The sequence below is a fragment of the Parasteatoda tepidariorum genome, chromosome 6, assembly GCF_043381705.1.
Source record: "Parasteatoda tepidariorum isolate YZ-2023 chromosome 6, CAS_Ptep_4.0, whole genome shotgun sequence".
Lineage (NCBI taxonomy): Eukaryota > Metazoa > Arthropoda > Arachnida > Araneae > Theridiidae > Parasteatoda > Parasteatoda tepidariorum.
The window spans coordinates 87,199,292-87,217,331 of record NC_092209.1 but is presented as its reverse complement, the minus strand read 5'-3'; the positions used below and the strand labels follow the sequence as shown (position 1 = coordinate 87,217,331).

The window sequence follows — 18,040 nt, the reverse complement described above, 5'->3', positions numbered from 1 at the left end:
AATTGCTTCCCTGGCCACCTGTCTCAACTTGTGCGCTCACAGAAAAAGATTTCTTGATAATTAAACTAATTAAATATCTAAGAGCTAAGTGAGCTAACTAATAGATCATATTTACATAGTTTTAAATTATTGATTTGTCGTGGTAAATTGAATTTTTTTTTGAAACTTCAAATCGAAGTTTTAATACATCAAACCGCTATTATGTTGGGGACCCTTCTGATGTCCGGAGGGGGGGGGAGGAGGGGATTGCCCCGTATGCCCCTGTCTTATTCAGACTCTGACTACACTCGTAAGAGTTAGTCGAAACAGTAACGGACGATCGAAAATAACTTAAAATATCTAAGATTGGCTGAATTACAATGAGAAATAAAATGTAAATGAATATCGATATGGTGGGGATCGCCAATTTTAGCACATAGTGGTGAAGTAATTGTCTCCAGGAAAATGAATAAAATCGTTTAAGCAAAAATTTGATTTATTAAAGTAAGTATTAGAATATTTAAAATGGTTCCATATTTAAAATACAGAAAACAAAAAGAAAAATATCCCTTAAAGGTATCAAGACAATCTTCTCTATATCGAGAAGTTTTTGTCAGCATGAATGATATTTTTAATGGTTGGGACTGGGAGGCCCGCAAGGCATCCCCAGTCGCCACAAATTAGAAATTGGAAGAGAATAAATTTATTCTAAACAGACACAGAAGCATGGAGAGGAGATCCCAAATTGGCGAATTATCGAAATATAACATAGCCAAAATAAAGCCAACCCCGCATAATCAATATTAGGTTTGAAAATATCTTGGCGATCGCCAACAAAACTGTGAGAATTATCATAACCATGTAACTGAAACATATTTGAGGTAAGAAGTTAATAATAAGGAGTTATAAATAGATATTTGTTTCCGATTAGGTGCGGCAGTGAATAAATTAGTCTACATTAGTATTGAAATAAAAAGTTAGCCGTTTTACATTGATCGATAAGAAAAGAATAAAATATTTTATGCTCGTTTTTAAAATGATTAACTCATTGATTTAATTTAAATATAATTCGATTAAGAATGATTAAAAAAAAGTAAGTTTAAATAATAAGATATTTTAAAGGCTAGGAAATATGTAATGCCAATTATGGCATCACAGATATGTTTGTCGATATTTAGTCCCAAAACTTTTCTCCTTAAGATCATAACTAAGCTGACGATCTTTCTTTTTAATAGCTATGGTAGACTTAGTAAATAGTCTTTACCCAACCATGAGACAGGAACGTCCCCTGCGAAAACGAAGCTTGAGAAGTTCCATTGGTCAGATGATTCAGAAAAGGGGTATTCGAATGCCCCGAAGGTCCATGAGACTCAAAAGACAAGTAGACGTGGAAGATCTTCTTAATCTGTTTGAAAATGAACGTTTTTATAACGAGGATGCTCAGGTTAGAATTTTTTTATTTATTCCTATTTAATCTATTGCTTGTCAATAGCTTGTGAAGCTTAGATGATATATTTTTACAGCTAACTCCCCACAGCTTTAGTGGGAGAGCAAGGACTGTTGCCAAACGACACGTATGTAATAATTTATATTTTATCTCTTAGGAAAGTAGTTTATTTTTAAGTTGTAGTTGTTGTAGTTCATTTGCGTCGGATTAAAGTTGCACAATGTGCTATTGGCGATAATCTGGGAAACATCACTGAGGAAGATCAGAAGACATGCCATCACAATTTTGATCCTCTGCAGAGGGGATGGCACCCCTGCTTCGGTAGCTCGACGACCTACACGTGAAGTCGAGCACTTTATGGTAGAACAGTTTAACGAGGACCAATTCCCTCACACCCTCGGTTCCGAAGCAGACTGATCCACGTGGTCACCTACCCGCTTGTAGTAAAAAAAAACTTTTACTTTTAAAGTTAAAGGTTAAAGAAAAGCAATTTAAATTACACTGCTGGCCACCTTAAATGCAACACCCTGAAGGAAGCATGAGAATAACATGAAATTTATAACATGCATTTGCGGAGGTGAGATATGCAAATGATTAGAATTTCAGCGCCGACACACATTACGCGCGCCTGTGGTGCCACTTCAAAGCGCTATTTAAGGCTCGGAGATTTCGATGATTTAAAGGTCGGCAATTGTGTTTTTTTTTTTCAAAAAACGATCAATTATGCCTCGTAGAAAATAGCGATCATCTTTTGATCAAGTATCCGAGTTTCACAGAGGAAGGATAGTGGCCTACCGAGATTGTGGATTATCTTTCAGGGAAATCAGTAGTCGTGTTGAACGAAACCAAACAATTGTAATGCGGATATGTGATCGTTGGTTGCAAGAGGGTACGACGGACCGACATGTTCGATTGCATCCACCTCAGTTCCCCACTTCACGTGATGACAGGCCAATTGTGCTCATGGCAGTGACTGATAGCTCAGTCACATCACAAACCATAGCACAGCACATTCAGTCTGTAACGCATCATCCAGTGTCTACGCGTACCATTCGACGCCGTTTACCACAGAGTGGTCTGTCCGCAAGACGTCCATTGCTTCGTCTACCCTTGACGCAGAACCATAGACGTCTCCTCCGCCAATGGTGCGATGAAGGAAGGATGTGAACGACAGAATGAAATGAAATCGTCTTTAATGATGAGTCACGCTTCTGTCTGCAACACCACGATGGTTGCATTCGAGTCTGGAGACACCGTGGAGAGAGGATACTGAACAGCTGCGTTATGCACAGCCACACTGGTCCTGCACCGGGTATCATGGTATGGGGCAGTATTGGACATCACTCTCTCACTCCTCTAGTACACATTTCCGGTACTTAAAACAGCCATCGCTGCAGCTCCGAGGTGCTGGAGCCAGTTGTCCTTTCTTACCTTCAGAGCTTGCCCACAGCCGTATTTCAACAGGATAACGCGCGACCACACGTGACACGCATTGTCCAAGAGTTCGTCTATCGCCAGACAGAATTGCTTCCCTGGCCAGCTCGCTCTATGGATCTTTCGCTGATAGAAAACATGTGGTCCATGATTGCTCAACGATTGACCCAGATTACATCCCCAGCTGCCACACCAGATCAACTTTGGAAACGTGTGGAAGCTGCTTGGTTTGCTGTATCACAAGAACACATCCAAAGTCTCTTTGAATAAATGCCGAGGCGCGTGGCAGCGGTGATCTCCAACAACGGCGGCAACTCTGGCAACTGATTTTGGCAGGAACCACTCTTCACAGAAGTCTATAAATTTAATCATTTGATACTTGGCCAACAGGTTATCTGCAAAATAAATTTTGTTGTGATATATCTTGCCTTTCCTGGTGGTGCAATTTGGGTGGCCAGCAGTGTATTTCATTCGTCGAGTTTATTAAGGGGAATAAAAATGTTAAATTAATTCTGAAAACAATTATTTTGTCATACAAAAATCAGATTTTTTCAAAGTTTCATCTTATTAAATATTAGGGTCTGTTCGAATTTCTGGGAGTTCAGAATCTTAGCTATGCGAAGATAGCCCCCGAAAATGAGGAAAATAAAAAATTCAAACTGCATTCGTTTGACCATTTTTTGACCACAAATGACCACCCTTTAAATTTTTTTGACCACCCTTATTTTGGNTTTGCATAGCTCAGAATCTTACTCAAATATTTAAACCTGTCGCCGAGTATGAAGTTTGTAATGTGATAGAAAATATTAATCGGTTCTGCTATTTCGGTTTTGATAATTAAATCAAACCTTTTGTTCTAGTTGTCATTCATGAATTCTTAAAAATGTTAAAAGGTTATTTGATTTCAAGGGAACAAATTAAACTCATTTGTTTTTTAAAAAAATGGTTTTCATTGAGTATTTTTTATTAAATTTCAGCAGATTTATTTTTTTTATCGAAATATTATTGAGAATGATTGTGAATCTGTCTCGTTAGTTTAAAAAATATGGGAAACAAATTTATTGTTTTTTATTTTATTTTTAATTCGATTAAATGAACTACGTAACATAAAATTATAAAGTATAAAAGGTTATTTGTATCAAGTTTTTCAAAATTCAACTGAGAAAAACTACAGTTTGGGCTTACAATTGGTATTTTATAAAAATTACTAATGTTTTGTTATAAACTTTAAAAAAATAATAAATTTAAAAAGAGTTTTAAAAACTAAGTGTCAACAATTTAAATCAAATGACCGGAATATTTCAGAATCGTGACCTGTCGGGCTAACTACAATCGCCAAATGGATTTTAAACTAGCAAATTAAAAAAAAAAAAAGTTAAGAGATTTGAAAGGGCTACGAATTAGGTTTTCGAGTTGGGTTCCTTTTGTGATATTTTTTTAGTTTCAAGCGAGTGCTCGAGTCGGGCCACGGCACTGCCTGCAAAACTTGGCGATTATTTTCGCGTAGATCACGATACGGAATTATTTCCCAAATGATTAAAACAATGATCCCAAATGACTAAAATTGTAATTTTAACGTTTTTGCGTCTGATTTCGTAACTTAAAATATCGTCTAAACTAATTAATTAGTTTATTTGAGGTCAACCCTCGAACCATTAAGATTGAGAACGTGAAAATCTGATCATCAGATCAAATGTTATTCAGAAGAGAAAAAGATTCAGAAGACTAATTTTTAGATTCGTTGTAAAATATATTCCTTATAAAATATAACAAATCTTATAAAATATATTAGTTTCTCGGGTTTGCAATAATTAAAAATTGACATGGATAAAATTGTTAAAATGTTTAATAACAGACATTGAAACGGATCTTTTTTATTGAAATTGCGAAGGTTTATTAAATAAAATTAAATAATATTTCTTAGTTTTCAAAAATGTCTCGTTTTAAATTATATCCTTATATTCCAATGTAATTTTTTAAAACTATTTAGTTACGTGAATCAATGATATTAATATTTGTTTATGAATAGTATGGTGACAAAAAGATTTTTTTAAAAGTGAAGCTATTTAAAAACATTCAATATCTTCTAAGAGCTTAAACAGTGGTAAATATATAAATTTACATTTAGAAGTATTATTAAGTTAGAATATAAACTTATAATTTTGTCTAATATACTGTGATATATAAGTATTCTCTTCTTATTTTCAAGTTACTGAAGCTGTTGTGGCACTCTTTGTTTAAAGCCTATCCACCACGACAAGGTGGTGCCACATCGGATAGGGTCGGTTTTTAATTGTCCCGCCAAAAACCGTATAAAAAGCAGATAGTGATTCGATTTTTAATTGTCCTTCGGCCAAAAATCGTGTAAAATGCAAACAATATTTTGATTTTTAATTGTCTTAAAGCCAAAAATCACAGAAAAAGCAACTGCAAGAAAAGGTCCGGACACAGCGTAACCCTCAGAATATTCTGATGCTACTTATCCAGACATCCAGAGAGATTAAATCAATCTCTCTGGGCCATACAGAACAATTACTCTGTCTGGCTCAGAAAATCCAATTGCAAGTGAACAATGTTCACCCTGTCCAACGCTGTGCATTGGACAGCAATTGATTTTGGAAAAGAACTTGCAGATCCTTCTAAACCACTTCATAATGCCAGTGGGTATTAAAAACGCTTTTTTTAGAAAAGAGCTTAATAAGAACAAGTTGATCGCACCACTATCAAAATGGAAATGACTGAAACAAAGCATTGTTTCGTTATTAATCTGGTAACAATGAAATTAGAGTATTGTTGGTACGGAATAAAAGAAGTTGTATTTAAATAACAAATTTAAACAATGAATATGCTTATTGTTAGAATGAACTGCAAGTCAGAATTGTTTTATTGTTGAGCACAAGTTTGGTGTGCAGATGATCAGTTCCAATGAAATGAGAAAACACTTTTAAAAAAGTCACACTTTGATAGGAATAAGCGTTCGGGACATAATTTTTTAAATACAGTAAAAACTCGATGTAACGAAAACATATAACGATAAATCCATTAATACGATCCTCTAGTTTCCGTCAAAATATTAGTATTAAAGATACAAAAATTGTATATTTATGACAAGTTAGCCGACTTTCGCGAGAAACTTTTTTAGGGCGGAGCATTTTTCTGTCGTTTATGTGAACAATCCTATACGAAAAAGGGGAAAATATGGAAGACATCTTTATTTCTTTTTTAAAATCATCATTATTTATTTACTAGAAAAATGGAACAAAAATAGGATATAATTTTTTGATTGATCCATTTGTGCATTTTTAATCATAATTTATCTGGTTTTTAATAGCTTTCACCGCAAGTATAGCTATGTTTTTAAAATTTCAAATTTTTTTTAATACGATGAGGGAAAGTTTGAATTTGAATAATCACTTTCTAACACTTTTAATTTGTGCCGATTTCATTGTGATATCATCCAAGCGACTTTTCGATAGTTATTGTTACGCATTTTCACACGATTTTTTTTAATTCCGTAAATTTTTGGTACGATATTATTACGATTCACACGCCGAATCGCGTATTTAAATGTACGCTTTCTAGCTTGCTTTATTTCTACCTAATTTATCTTAAATCCAAGTTATTTTTCGATTTTTCCTTCGCAGTTATGTATTGCTAACCATTGTATTTTCACTTTGCTTTGAAAATTTCGGTATTTTCCTGACAATTTTATTACAACACTCGAAATTTGAATCGCGCATTTAAATTTATATTGTATCAGAAAAATAAATATCTAACGCAATAAAGACATTGATTTCTCTTAAATAACCGGTATAACGCTCGGCAATTCTTAAACGATTTAATTTCTATTTTTTCCATACGAACAAATTTTTTCATGAAAATCTTGATCTTAATCTTAATTTTGACCACTTGAAAATAATGAAAGTTGTTGAAACGTTAAGATGTAATTGTTTTATCGTTTTGTGCATTTCCATTGGACAGAAAAATCGCTGATATGGTAATTATAGTAAACATAGAATCTGCTTTTATTTTTGGTTGTAATCATCATAAAATGCCAGAAAGCATGTAACCTTACGGCAGCTCTGTGTCTGAATTTTCTTTTTATTATCGCGAAAATGTTGTACTAAAAACCTTTTTCCAATAAAGCAAAAATATTGCAATTACAAACCTTTCATCCTAAAAGGATTAAAAATTATTTTCTTAAAGCTTTTTTTAAAAGTATTGTCACTTCGGTATATAATGGCGTTTGACGTCACACTAGCGATAGGATCAAATTGCATTGTCCATTAAAATTTCATGACAAGATGGATTTTATCTGAGCATACAAGACATTGCGAAAAGAAACCTTATAATGACCTAGATATAAGGTTATTTTCATCTTGAGACTAGCTTTATGAAAGGATTTTTTTTTCTTTTGAAAACCCTAGGACAACCTCGATTTAAGGTTTTTATATAGAAGGTTGTTTTTCAAAGTTTTGGATTAGAGTAATGTGAGTAGAATAGAGCACATTGTCAGAGATATCGTTTTAAGGATAGAAGATTTACACGCAAACCTCATTACAAACCTTTAAGGTTTACATTAAAAGATTTTTGCTTACTGGAAATAAACCTTATTTTGCTATATGGGAATTAATAATAGTTGCAAATATGTGAAATATTTATTCATCCAATTTTAATTTTTGTTTATTTACTCCTATACATATGCGAATTTGTAAGCTCAAAAAAAAAAAAAATTCATAACACTTAGTAGAACTTTAATCGAAGAATATATAGATCAAACAAATATAGATATCGGTATTTACCTTTAATATTTACTTATCTTCCCTTCTCTATATTATTCAAAGCAATTTTAGTTATTATTTAGAATTAAAGACGAAAAGTTAAAAGTGGTGAATGTAAAAAGTAAATGTGTGATATTATTGCGCAACCTTTTAAAGTAAACATGTTTATTAAGAATTGTTTATTACATATAGAAATTAACTTTTCACACTGCTACTAACTAACATTTCAGGTGAAAAGCATTTAAAAATGTTTTTAATTGTAACCGAAAATGAAATAAAATTTTTTAATAAGGTGAAGTGATCATGAGGCAGGTCAGCAAAGCGAGCTGAGAGCATCTAATAAATAAAATATTGGTAAAGAAATGAATTTTATTATTTATATTACTTATATTGTTTTTATTATTTATATTGCATTTTCAGATTGAGACTAGCTTTATGAAATGATTTTTTCACCCTTGAAAACCCTAGGTCAACCTCAATTTAAGGTTTTTATGTAAAAGGTTGTTTTCCAAGGTTTTGGATTCGGGTAATGTGTATAGAATAGAGCAGATTGTCACAAATCTCGTTTTAAAATTAGAAGGTTGGCGCGTAAACCGCAATACAAACCTTTTCATTACAAGGGTTTTGTTGAGAGAAAATAAACCTTACTTTGCTTTCTGGGAATGATTTAAACCAGTATCGGTGCAACTAAAATTGCATGATTAGTGCGGATAAATTGAAGATTTAATTGAACAGATACGTTTGACGAATATATACGGATTATATACGGGTTACCACTGTTCGAGTTACTTTGTATTAATTATTTTAGTTGATGGTTGATAGTATTTAAAAGTAATGTAACTATAATACGCACTCTAAACGCAAAAAAAACATCGTTCGTGAAGTAGGTGAAATTACATCCATGACTATCTTAAACATTATAAATTTTTTGTACTTTTATTAGATTCCCGGACGATATAGTGGCTACTCCGAGACACCCGAATACCGCTATCCCTACGTCTTCCAGCACAGAGACAATGGAATCCTTGTACCTGGCAACGAAGAGAGTGAACTGGAAGATGACTTACTACTTCTACCTCCTAACTCACGATACATTGATACACGGTAGGTTTTCATTCTGATCTAGTTTGTCTAAAGTAAGAACTCCCCTTGCCTTTCCGCTGGACCCCGTGGCGGTGATTATAGTAACGAGGTATAGCTATTTCAAGTGGGGTCTCTGCTTAGGACTGGTTTTGGCTCGAGACGACGAGAGAAAGGGAATCTTTTTCTTCGGTTTATTGTGTTAACCCAAACGTGAAGAGAAGTTACCCTTCCAGAAATGGGCTATTCTTGTTTCCATAGCAACAAGCGGCCTCAGATTTTGTGATGGGGGAGTTCTTACCGTAGACAAACTATAGATAGTCCTAAGGAGAAGGACTGGTTCGTTCCTTAATCAAAACTGAAGCTACCATTCACCATCTTATGACGTCACGCCGCACACAGATCGCGAATATCGCATACTTTCTACTGTTGTACTTTCTGTTTCATGCATACTGTTTATACTTTATTTAGGTAAGAATTGAGTAGTATGTTTACACTTTTCCGGTAAAAGCTGTCAAACTTTACTCTGCTAGCACATTATTTCAGTTCAAAAATATAGTATTCATACATTTCCTTAAAGTATTAAAAAATGACATTTTAAAGTTAGAAAAATTTCTCAGTGGTTGTCTCAGATCAAAATGGTGATAAAATTGTAGAGTTTGCTGGATTGAAGGGAATACCGAACCTGCAACCTGTACTTTTTCTATTCACATAAATCCTTCTAGTACATTTTATAATTCGTTTGACGTCACCTTTATATTTTCTGAAGCAAAACAGGAAAAATTACGTTTCCTAATTCTGTGTTTTATAATAATTCTTGTCGGTGATATTTGACTGTTCAATTTTTTAAATCAGATGAGAAGAAAAGTACCTCAAAATAATAAAAAAGTCATAGAAAACAATGAATGCATTGAAATAAATTTCTAAAACGAATGGTAGTTACATGCGAAACAATTTATTTTTAAAGCGAGAAGTTCATGCTGCGTAGTCGTGACGTCACTGACTGTAATCAGAAGCCCGGAGCGGTAAGTCTCTCCAAAGGAGAGATCTATCCTTTCTGTTCACTTTGTAGCCCTGATTAGCTATTAAATTGCATTACATCGTTTCCTGGGTAGCTTTTAATTTGGTTCAAATGCAGATTTTATGGGCCGGAGGAAGAATTGGACAAAAATAATTAGAATAAATAAGTTAATCAAGACAAAAAACGCTTTTATTTATAATTTAAAAAAGCAAGCAAACTTATTTTTTTTAAAAAGACAAAAATCCATTTGAATTTTAATTTCTGATAATGAGTTTTTGATAAAGATAAAAATAAAGTTTAGTTAGCCTGATGATGGATTGAAAAGCAATTTATACCTCACTATTGGTTTTTAAAAATAGTGTTTTTTAATCCCAATAGAGAGAAAAAAATACTGGAGTTATTTAAAGTACATCGTGAAATAAAAATTATACAGAGTGTTTCAAAAAAAAAATAATATATATAATTCCTAAATATTTTTGAAACCCTTGTCGAATTGAAGTTCACAAATTCATTTCAAAGCGAGAGTGAAACAAAAATCGCTATTGAACACGGTCTAATCGCTAGTGCGGAAGAGAAAACAAAAACATCGAAACCTGTTTGATTGCCTAATTTTATTTGGAGGTGCTTCGAAGGGTTGTCTTTCCTCCCTGCGACTATCAAGTGGGTTTTTTAGATTAAATATTATTTTCCGACCCTATATTTATCATAGGTCTATATTTGCGCATATAGACCTATATTTGCGCATACACTATATATTTGTACATGCCCTATATTTGCGCATATTTTTTATAATTTTTTTTCGACGAAAAGATGAGGGTGATCTATTTATAAGTGCTATAACGAAAATAAATTAAAAAACTTTTTTTTCTTACAGGCCGCAGGAAGAGAAAAACGAAGGCATTCAAAAATGGCTAAATCGTCACACTATTCCTTCAGTTTTTAGGGTCTCCAAAAGATCTTCACCGTTCTTTTATCCCATCGATTACAGATATATTCCAACAGGAGGATACAAAAAGAGATCTAACGGGTAAGAAATAACCGATACTTAATTCAATTACTGATACTTTATTCGATTACAGATATATTCCAACAAGAGGATACAATAAGAGATCTAACGGGTAAGAAATAACCGATACTTAATTCGATTACTGATACTTTATTCGATTACAGATATATTCCAACAGGAGGATACAATAAGAGATCTAACGGGTAAGAAATAACCGATACTTAATTCAATTACTGATACTTTATTCGATTAAAGATATATTCCGACAGGAGGATACAATAAGAGATCTGACGGGTAAGAAATAACCAATACTTTATTCGGTTCCTTCATCAGCAGCTCATAAACACACTTTCACAAATCAAGCAAACATTTACACGAGCTTTGACAATAAATAAAGAATCAATAATCACTGCATTGTAATCCATACAGCTTCTTCTTAACATTTCAAAGTATAGTAAAAGTTTGTTATTAATTAAATTCGCAATGGCACATGAAATTGTTCTTATAGTGAGTTGGAACTATAAACAAATATGCGTATTAAATTCCTTCTATTAGTTCACATTCTCCCTATATCTTGTTCAAATTTTCAATCGTTAATACAATACTTTTTATTCATACACTCAAGTGTTCAAATACATTTTTTTTAAAACTTGTAGTGGATGACATTTGATGTTAATACCGTTTCTTCAACTATTAATTTATTAGTTTTATTTGTAGCTATGGAATATTTTGAAAATTGAAGGAATTGTTATTGAAGGAAAATTGAATATCTTGTTTTTCTAAACTAAAATAATTTCTTTATAAACATATTTTAGGATGTATCTAAAAAAGAATCTGATTTCTTTTTCAGAAATGCTCACGTGGGACGTTATATGGATGATGAGTCGGAAGGAGGAGGAGATTTTGGGAAGTGGGGACACGTTGTCCAAGTACCAGAAGCTTATGCTTCTCCTGAAGATATAGCTCGATTGTATGGGCTTGCTAATCTTTTGTCCGATGGAGATGAAATCAGAAAACGCCCCTCCACCTAAACTTAGAAGTAAGCTATGCAACGTTTTACACTTTCTGTTTCTAACAAAATAAAGGGCTCTTTTGAGGAGACCAATGCGTTATCCACAAGTCTCCTCAAAAGTGTCGTTTATTTTAACCAATATGAAATTCTAACCTAATTCTAACCTGTAACAAAATAAAGGGTTCTTTTGAGAAGACCAATACGTTATCCACAAGTCTCCTCAAATGTGCCGTTCCTGTAAAGGGTTCTTTTGAGGAGACCAATGCGTTATCCAGAAGTCTCCTCAAAAGTGCCGTTTATTTTAACCAATATGAAATTCTGACCTATAACAAAATAAAGGGTTCTCTTGAGGAGACCAATGCGTTATCCGCAAGTCTCCGCAAAAGTGCCGTTTTTTTATGCCGTTTATTTTAACCAATATAAAATTCTAACCTACAGCAAAATAAACGGTTCTTTTGAGGAGACTAATGCGATATCCACAAGTCTCCTCAAAAGTGCCGTTTATTTTACGCCGTTTATTTTAATCAGTATAAAATTCTAACCTACAGCAAAATAAACGGTTCTTTTGAGGAGACTAATGCGTTATCCACAAGTCTCCTCAAAAGTGACGTTTATTTTAACCAATATGAAATTCTAACCTATAACAAAATAAAGGGTTCTTTTGAGAAAAGTGACGTTTATTTTAACCAATATGAAATTCTAACCTATAACAAAATAAAGGGTTCTTTTGAGGAGACCAATGCGTTATCCGTAAGTCTCCGCAAAAGTACCGTTTATTTTATGCCGTTTATTTCAACCAATATAAAATTCTAACCTACAGCAAAATAAACGGTTCTTTTGAGGAGACTAATGCGTTATCCACAATAACTAATATGAAATTCTGACCTATAACAAAATAAACGCTTCCTTTGAGGAGACCAATGCGACTCAATTTTGTTAGATGGACCGTAAATTGCTTAAATTAATTCTTTTTATCCATTGTAGAAATACTCAATTTTCTTTTGTTGCTGATATGTACAGAATAAAATTGTGTATAATAACCAATCATTAAATAAATAAATAACTTTGATTACATCCAACCATATTACAATCATACATAAACTTGGTATTAGGTTAATATTTGCTTTCCCTCCTTACAGTATTAGCAGTTAAAAAAAAATTTGGTAACATTTCAATGTTCTGGAATTTATAAGCCAGGAAAATGACAGCCAGGATACTGATAAATTCGCCATTTTATGGCATATAACCTTACTTTAATTTAATATTTTGGCCTAAGACGTTTACATTCTGCAGAAAAACAACAGGATTTCTTAAAATAACTCAGATAAATCTATGTAGTTTATGTTATTAATGATTTCAAGAAGCCAGGAATATGACAGCACAAAAACCTACTCATCTTGAAAAAAATTTTGACATAGATTTTGAGCCAGAAAATTGGCTCGTTATTCATGCCACAAAACATGTTCATATAGGAGGGCATCTAATCAATCAATTTTTATTTTGTTACAGGTTAGAAACAGAGAGGGTAAAAAATGGGTAAGGAATATTTATTGTTAAAAATTCTTTATTTCATATTAGGAGATTTTTAGTCACAGATTTGCCCGAATTGGATTTGCACATGATAAAAATAAAATTTAGTTAACAAGGAAATTTTTAATAAATTTATTCATAATCATACATGCAATTAACTCTATAATTTTATATAGTATATAATTACTTTAGTTGAATATACATTGTTAATATGAAGAAATTCGATGTCAATATCCTGTATTACAACATGGCCCTATATCTCCCTTTAATATTGACCCATAATACTCAAACTGGACCACGTATTATATTACCTGGTACTAGTGTACCCTACCAGAGGAAATAATTATAGGCTTAATAGGGGCCACAAATGTGACCCTACAGGCTACTATTTATGTATATATATAATAGTGTGTTGAATAACAATTTATCAGCATATTTATTAAATTTTGAATAGCAAATTTATCAAATTTTGGAAGAGTTTGTCTATTTGTTTTTTGGATAAACAAACATTACTGCAAATTCTTTTAATTCTATTCATTTGATTAAAAAAATAGTATTTTAACAAATGTATTTTAGTTACCTAAGAATTCCATGTAATTAGTTTATTCATATTAAATTTAAAATAATTTCTTTTATCATATAAGTCACAAATGCAGATATTTTCTTAATTATTTTTAATACTTCCTTTTAATCATATATTTTAATTAATTCCTTTTTAATACTTAAATTCAAAAACATTAAAATTAATATTATCATCATGATTACGAAGCAAGATAAATTAAATCCTGCGTGTAAACATTATTTAACAAAATTTTACAATTTTGAAAGTTAAAAAACAAAAAAATCTTAAAAATCTATCAATATATCCAATCAATAAATTTAAAATCTTTGATCTGATGATTGGAATTTCACGGACTTTCTTTTAATGGTTCGAGGAGATGACCTTCATGTTAATTAAGGTGATATTTTAAATTACGAATTCAGACACAAAAACGAACTTTCTCTGAATAAAAAATTTTTTTTTGTCGAATGCGGAACTAATGTAAAATTTTTCTTTTTGCGTATTTCGTCATATCTCGTGAACTATTAAGCAAATGGAAAGTTTTTTCACATATAATTATAAAATTCGTTTATCCAAAGATAATTCCGAGGGAAGAAAAACAAGTTTTTATTTTTTTTAATTAATTTTTTTTTAAATTTAAAAACGAAATTTGTAATTGGTGTGCAAAAACTTTTCAATTTGCTTAAAAAGTACTCGAGATATGCAAAAGAAAAATAAACATTAAGGGGTGCAAACTTTGAACTGCTAATTTAATCATATTTTCCAGATTGCTGCCACCTCCTATATTTTGAGGGCAGCAAATCCAGAAAAAGGCTTGTCTATTTAGAGAAAGTACATTTTTGTGTCTGATTTCCTAATTAGTAATTAGCGTATTTGAGGTCACTCTATCCCTCAAACCATTAGAAGAGTCCTATTATGTGCAAGTTCAATCAAAAAAATTATTCATTGAGTTTTTTTCTCACTGTGCGAGCTAGAAGACCGCACACGACCTGTCGATGATGAGAAATCATGCCTCATTCTAACCAGTCTAGGTTCAATGTTCTCTTATATCCCCACTCCATATTTTTCAAACATTGGGAAATAATTTCTTACACTTACTGTCATTTTGAACTTTATATTTAAGTAAAGTCATCTCTTTTATTTATTTATCTTATTTTGTGACGCGTTAATAATAATGTTCAGGGGTCTGCCCAGGGAAAATTTACTACCGTTTAGCGGTACCTTCACAAATTCAACTTTTGAATAAAAGGTAGTTTCACAAAATACTTTTCAAAAAAATCAAGTTCTAAGATTCTTCGTGTCTTAAAATTTTGTTTTTGTATCCCCATAAAAAAAAAATATGAACCCCACAGTTTTTAAAATGAAACAACAAGGTTCTCACTTTATAAACTTCACAGAAAGTCAAAATTCGAACATCATTCTAAACATTCGAACATTATCTTTAACATTGCAAATTTATTCTAACAGACCTTTATTTTTTTATGAATTTTTTTTTCCTTATGAAACTTGTATGACCTAGTCGAAAATTTTCTTATAATGAAAATAAATTTTAGTTCTAGAACTGTCAAATGCAAGTTGAAATTAAACTGTGGACAATTGATTTTTTTATTTGGATACAATTTTAAGCTCGAAATTTTAAAATATCAAAAATATTTTTTAATATATTCGGAAAAATATATAGAAATTTACCAGTCATAAATAATTTTTATTTTGTAGCGACAATTTTCGAAAATAATTTCTTATTTTACAATATTTTGGTGTTGATTTTTTAATGCAACTTTTAATTTTTTACAAATTATGTCCAAATTTTCGCAAAGTAGGTACCTCTCAAAAAAACCTAGGCAGACCCCTTATGTGAGATTCTTTTAGATGCATTTAATTCATAAATTTACTTTTCTTTCAGTTTACTACTTGTTTTGATCGTTCTGCTGTTTTCCCGCTGCTGTGACACATTTCCCAGCAATTCCTGCTTTTGATGGTTTCTCGTTTTTCATAAGTTTTCTGTGTTTATTGATATTACAGCATTTAGGAGCACAATTTTCGTGAAATGTCCATTCAAATTTGATATGAACATTTACAAAATTTATAAACCACTGATACGGAAGGATATATCCCATTAAAAATGTATGATATCGGATGTATTCTTTCATATAGTACATCAAATATATACAGATATATTGATGAACAAATATTTGTTAAAAATTCAAACAAGTGTTAAGTTATTTTCATCAAACAATTTTGCAAAATAATGTATTTGAGAAAATTTTTTCATTCCTCTATTTTTATTAACTTATTTTAATAGATTGTTTTTTTCCTAACACTATTTTTTTTTGTGTTGTTTAAAACTTAACTAACATAAATTTTGCAGAAAATTGGAATGCAATGTTTGTATATTAATAACGCATTTTGGAAATCCGCATTTCTTAAATGAATAGTTTTTTAATTAATTTTTGACACGCACTAAAAAAATGTTTTATTTTAAACGTTTATAAACTTTAAGACATTGTTATTCTTAAATTTAACTCTGGATTAGATAATGAATTCATCTCAATAACGCTATCTTAATTTATACTTATTAAATTAAATGGAAAGTAAATTGAGGACTCATCCCTGTTTAAAGTATAATAAAGGTGAGGCTTCTCAATTCATATTAATAATTTCATTACAACTTGCATTGAGGTAAATAAGTATTGGTAAATTTAATTGAAGTATATATAGGTAAAATATTGTGACTCTCGATTTCTTTCAAAATCATATCATTGCAAAATTTTGTCAAGAAATATCGCAATTATCAAGAGTATTGCACAAAGAAATACGATATTGCACCGAAATAATACTACAAGGGTCAAGGACGAAGTATCAGACGAGTAGAACATGTAGAGAGCATCATGTCACGATAGTGCATCATGCCCTACGTAGAAGAAATATCGCGGAAGAGAAGAAATCTTACGCGGAAGAAATGTCGCGAAAGGGAAGAAACCTTACGTGGAAGAAATATCATGTTAGGGAAGAAACCTTTCGTGGAAGAAAGGTCGCGGAAAAAATGTCGCGAAAGCTATAACTTCATCATCATATTTTTAGGGTGCATAGAGTTTTTTAAAAAGGTGCTTATTTTTGATTTACGTTTTTTAAAAGTCCTTAAAGGCGCTTTTTTTAATCGGGGTTTGCAAAAAGTGCTGAATTTTCTATCTTTTAAAAAGAGTTTTTCTTTCTTTGCCGTGTAGAATATTGTTCTAAATTACAAAAAAATGCATGATTTTTTACAATTTTCTCTGTAATATTTATCAGATACTAGCTATTTTAGCATGATTATGTAAAGTTTTTGAAAATGCTTTTGAACTTTATAGATTTTACGTTTATAAATTAAGAACTTTAAGCGATAGAAAAAAATAATTTTTATTACTGCACAATTATGATCTTTTTTTGGAAAGTGATTAAAAATATTTTTGAGTGCTTAAAAAGTACCTAAAGGGGGCTCATTTTTTGTTTAGAAATCTGGCTACGCACCCTGTAATTGACATGAACACGCAGGCTGGGCCCAGGCCTGCTGTTTTTTTGACTTGAAGGAAGAACTTACGTGGAAAAAAAGTCGCAGTAGTGAAATAGAGCGCGGAAGAAATGTCGCGGAAATAAAACCTGTCGCAGAAGAAATGTTGCGGAAATGAAATATTGCGTGGAAGAGATGTCGCGGTAGTAAAACCTGTCGTAGAAGAAATGTCGCGGTAGTAAATCTCAGAGCGGATAAAAAGTCAAGGAAGTACAGCCCTTCGTGGATTAAATGGGAAAATACTATTTAAACGAAAATAACCAACTCACAGAATATAAGCAATATTAAACATACAACTTAAAAAATATTATTCCTATCAAATCAATACAAATATTAAATAAATTTTATGAATGTGAGATTTTAAGGATGCAAAATTTTTTCTCACATTTTTCTGTCTTATTGAAAATTAGGTTTTCTAGATTGAATCCTAATTGTAAGTTGTAAGTTTCAATTATTTTTCATTTTCGTATTAATTTCATAAATTCGCATTCATATATAATTCCATTCATCTCATAAGAGCTATCAATAATCAAAATATTACTAAATATCCATTTTTGATACGTTTCTTTCTCTATAAAACTTATTGCTGAACAAAATATATATGACATTTATTTTCATTTTTATATCTAATGTGCATATAT

At 31.6% G+C, this 18,040-nt stretch overlaps 1 protein-coding gene across 2 annotated transcripts in view; it reads left to right on the top strand.

The window, feature by feature from the left end:
• Nucleotides 1-17,743, top strand: part of LOC107455017 (uncharacterized) — a 33,889-nt gene extending 16,146 nt beyond the window's left edge. Inside the window, exons 5-10 of one of the 2 annotated variants that reach the window (XM_016072414.4) lie at nt 1,215-1,423; nt 1,503-1,553; nt 8,585-8,745; nt 10,617-10,769; nt 11,599-11,787; nt 15,756-17,743. In XM_016072414.4, the coding sequence (XP_015927900.2) occupies nt 1,215-1,423; nt 1,503-1,553; nt 8,585-8,745; nt 10,617-10,769; nt 11,599-11,779 (755 nt within the window). In that variant the 3' untranslated portion in view covers nt 11,780-11,787; nt 15,756-17,743. The remainder of the gene's footprint in view (nt 1-1,214; nt 1,424-1,502; nt 1,554-8,584; nt 8,746-10,616; nt 10,770-11,598; nt 11,788-15,755) is intronic. The other variant, XM_016072415.4, reaches the window with a different exon arrangement.
• The last annotated feature ends 297 nt before the right edge of the window (nt 17,744-18,040 follow it).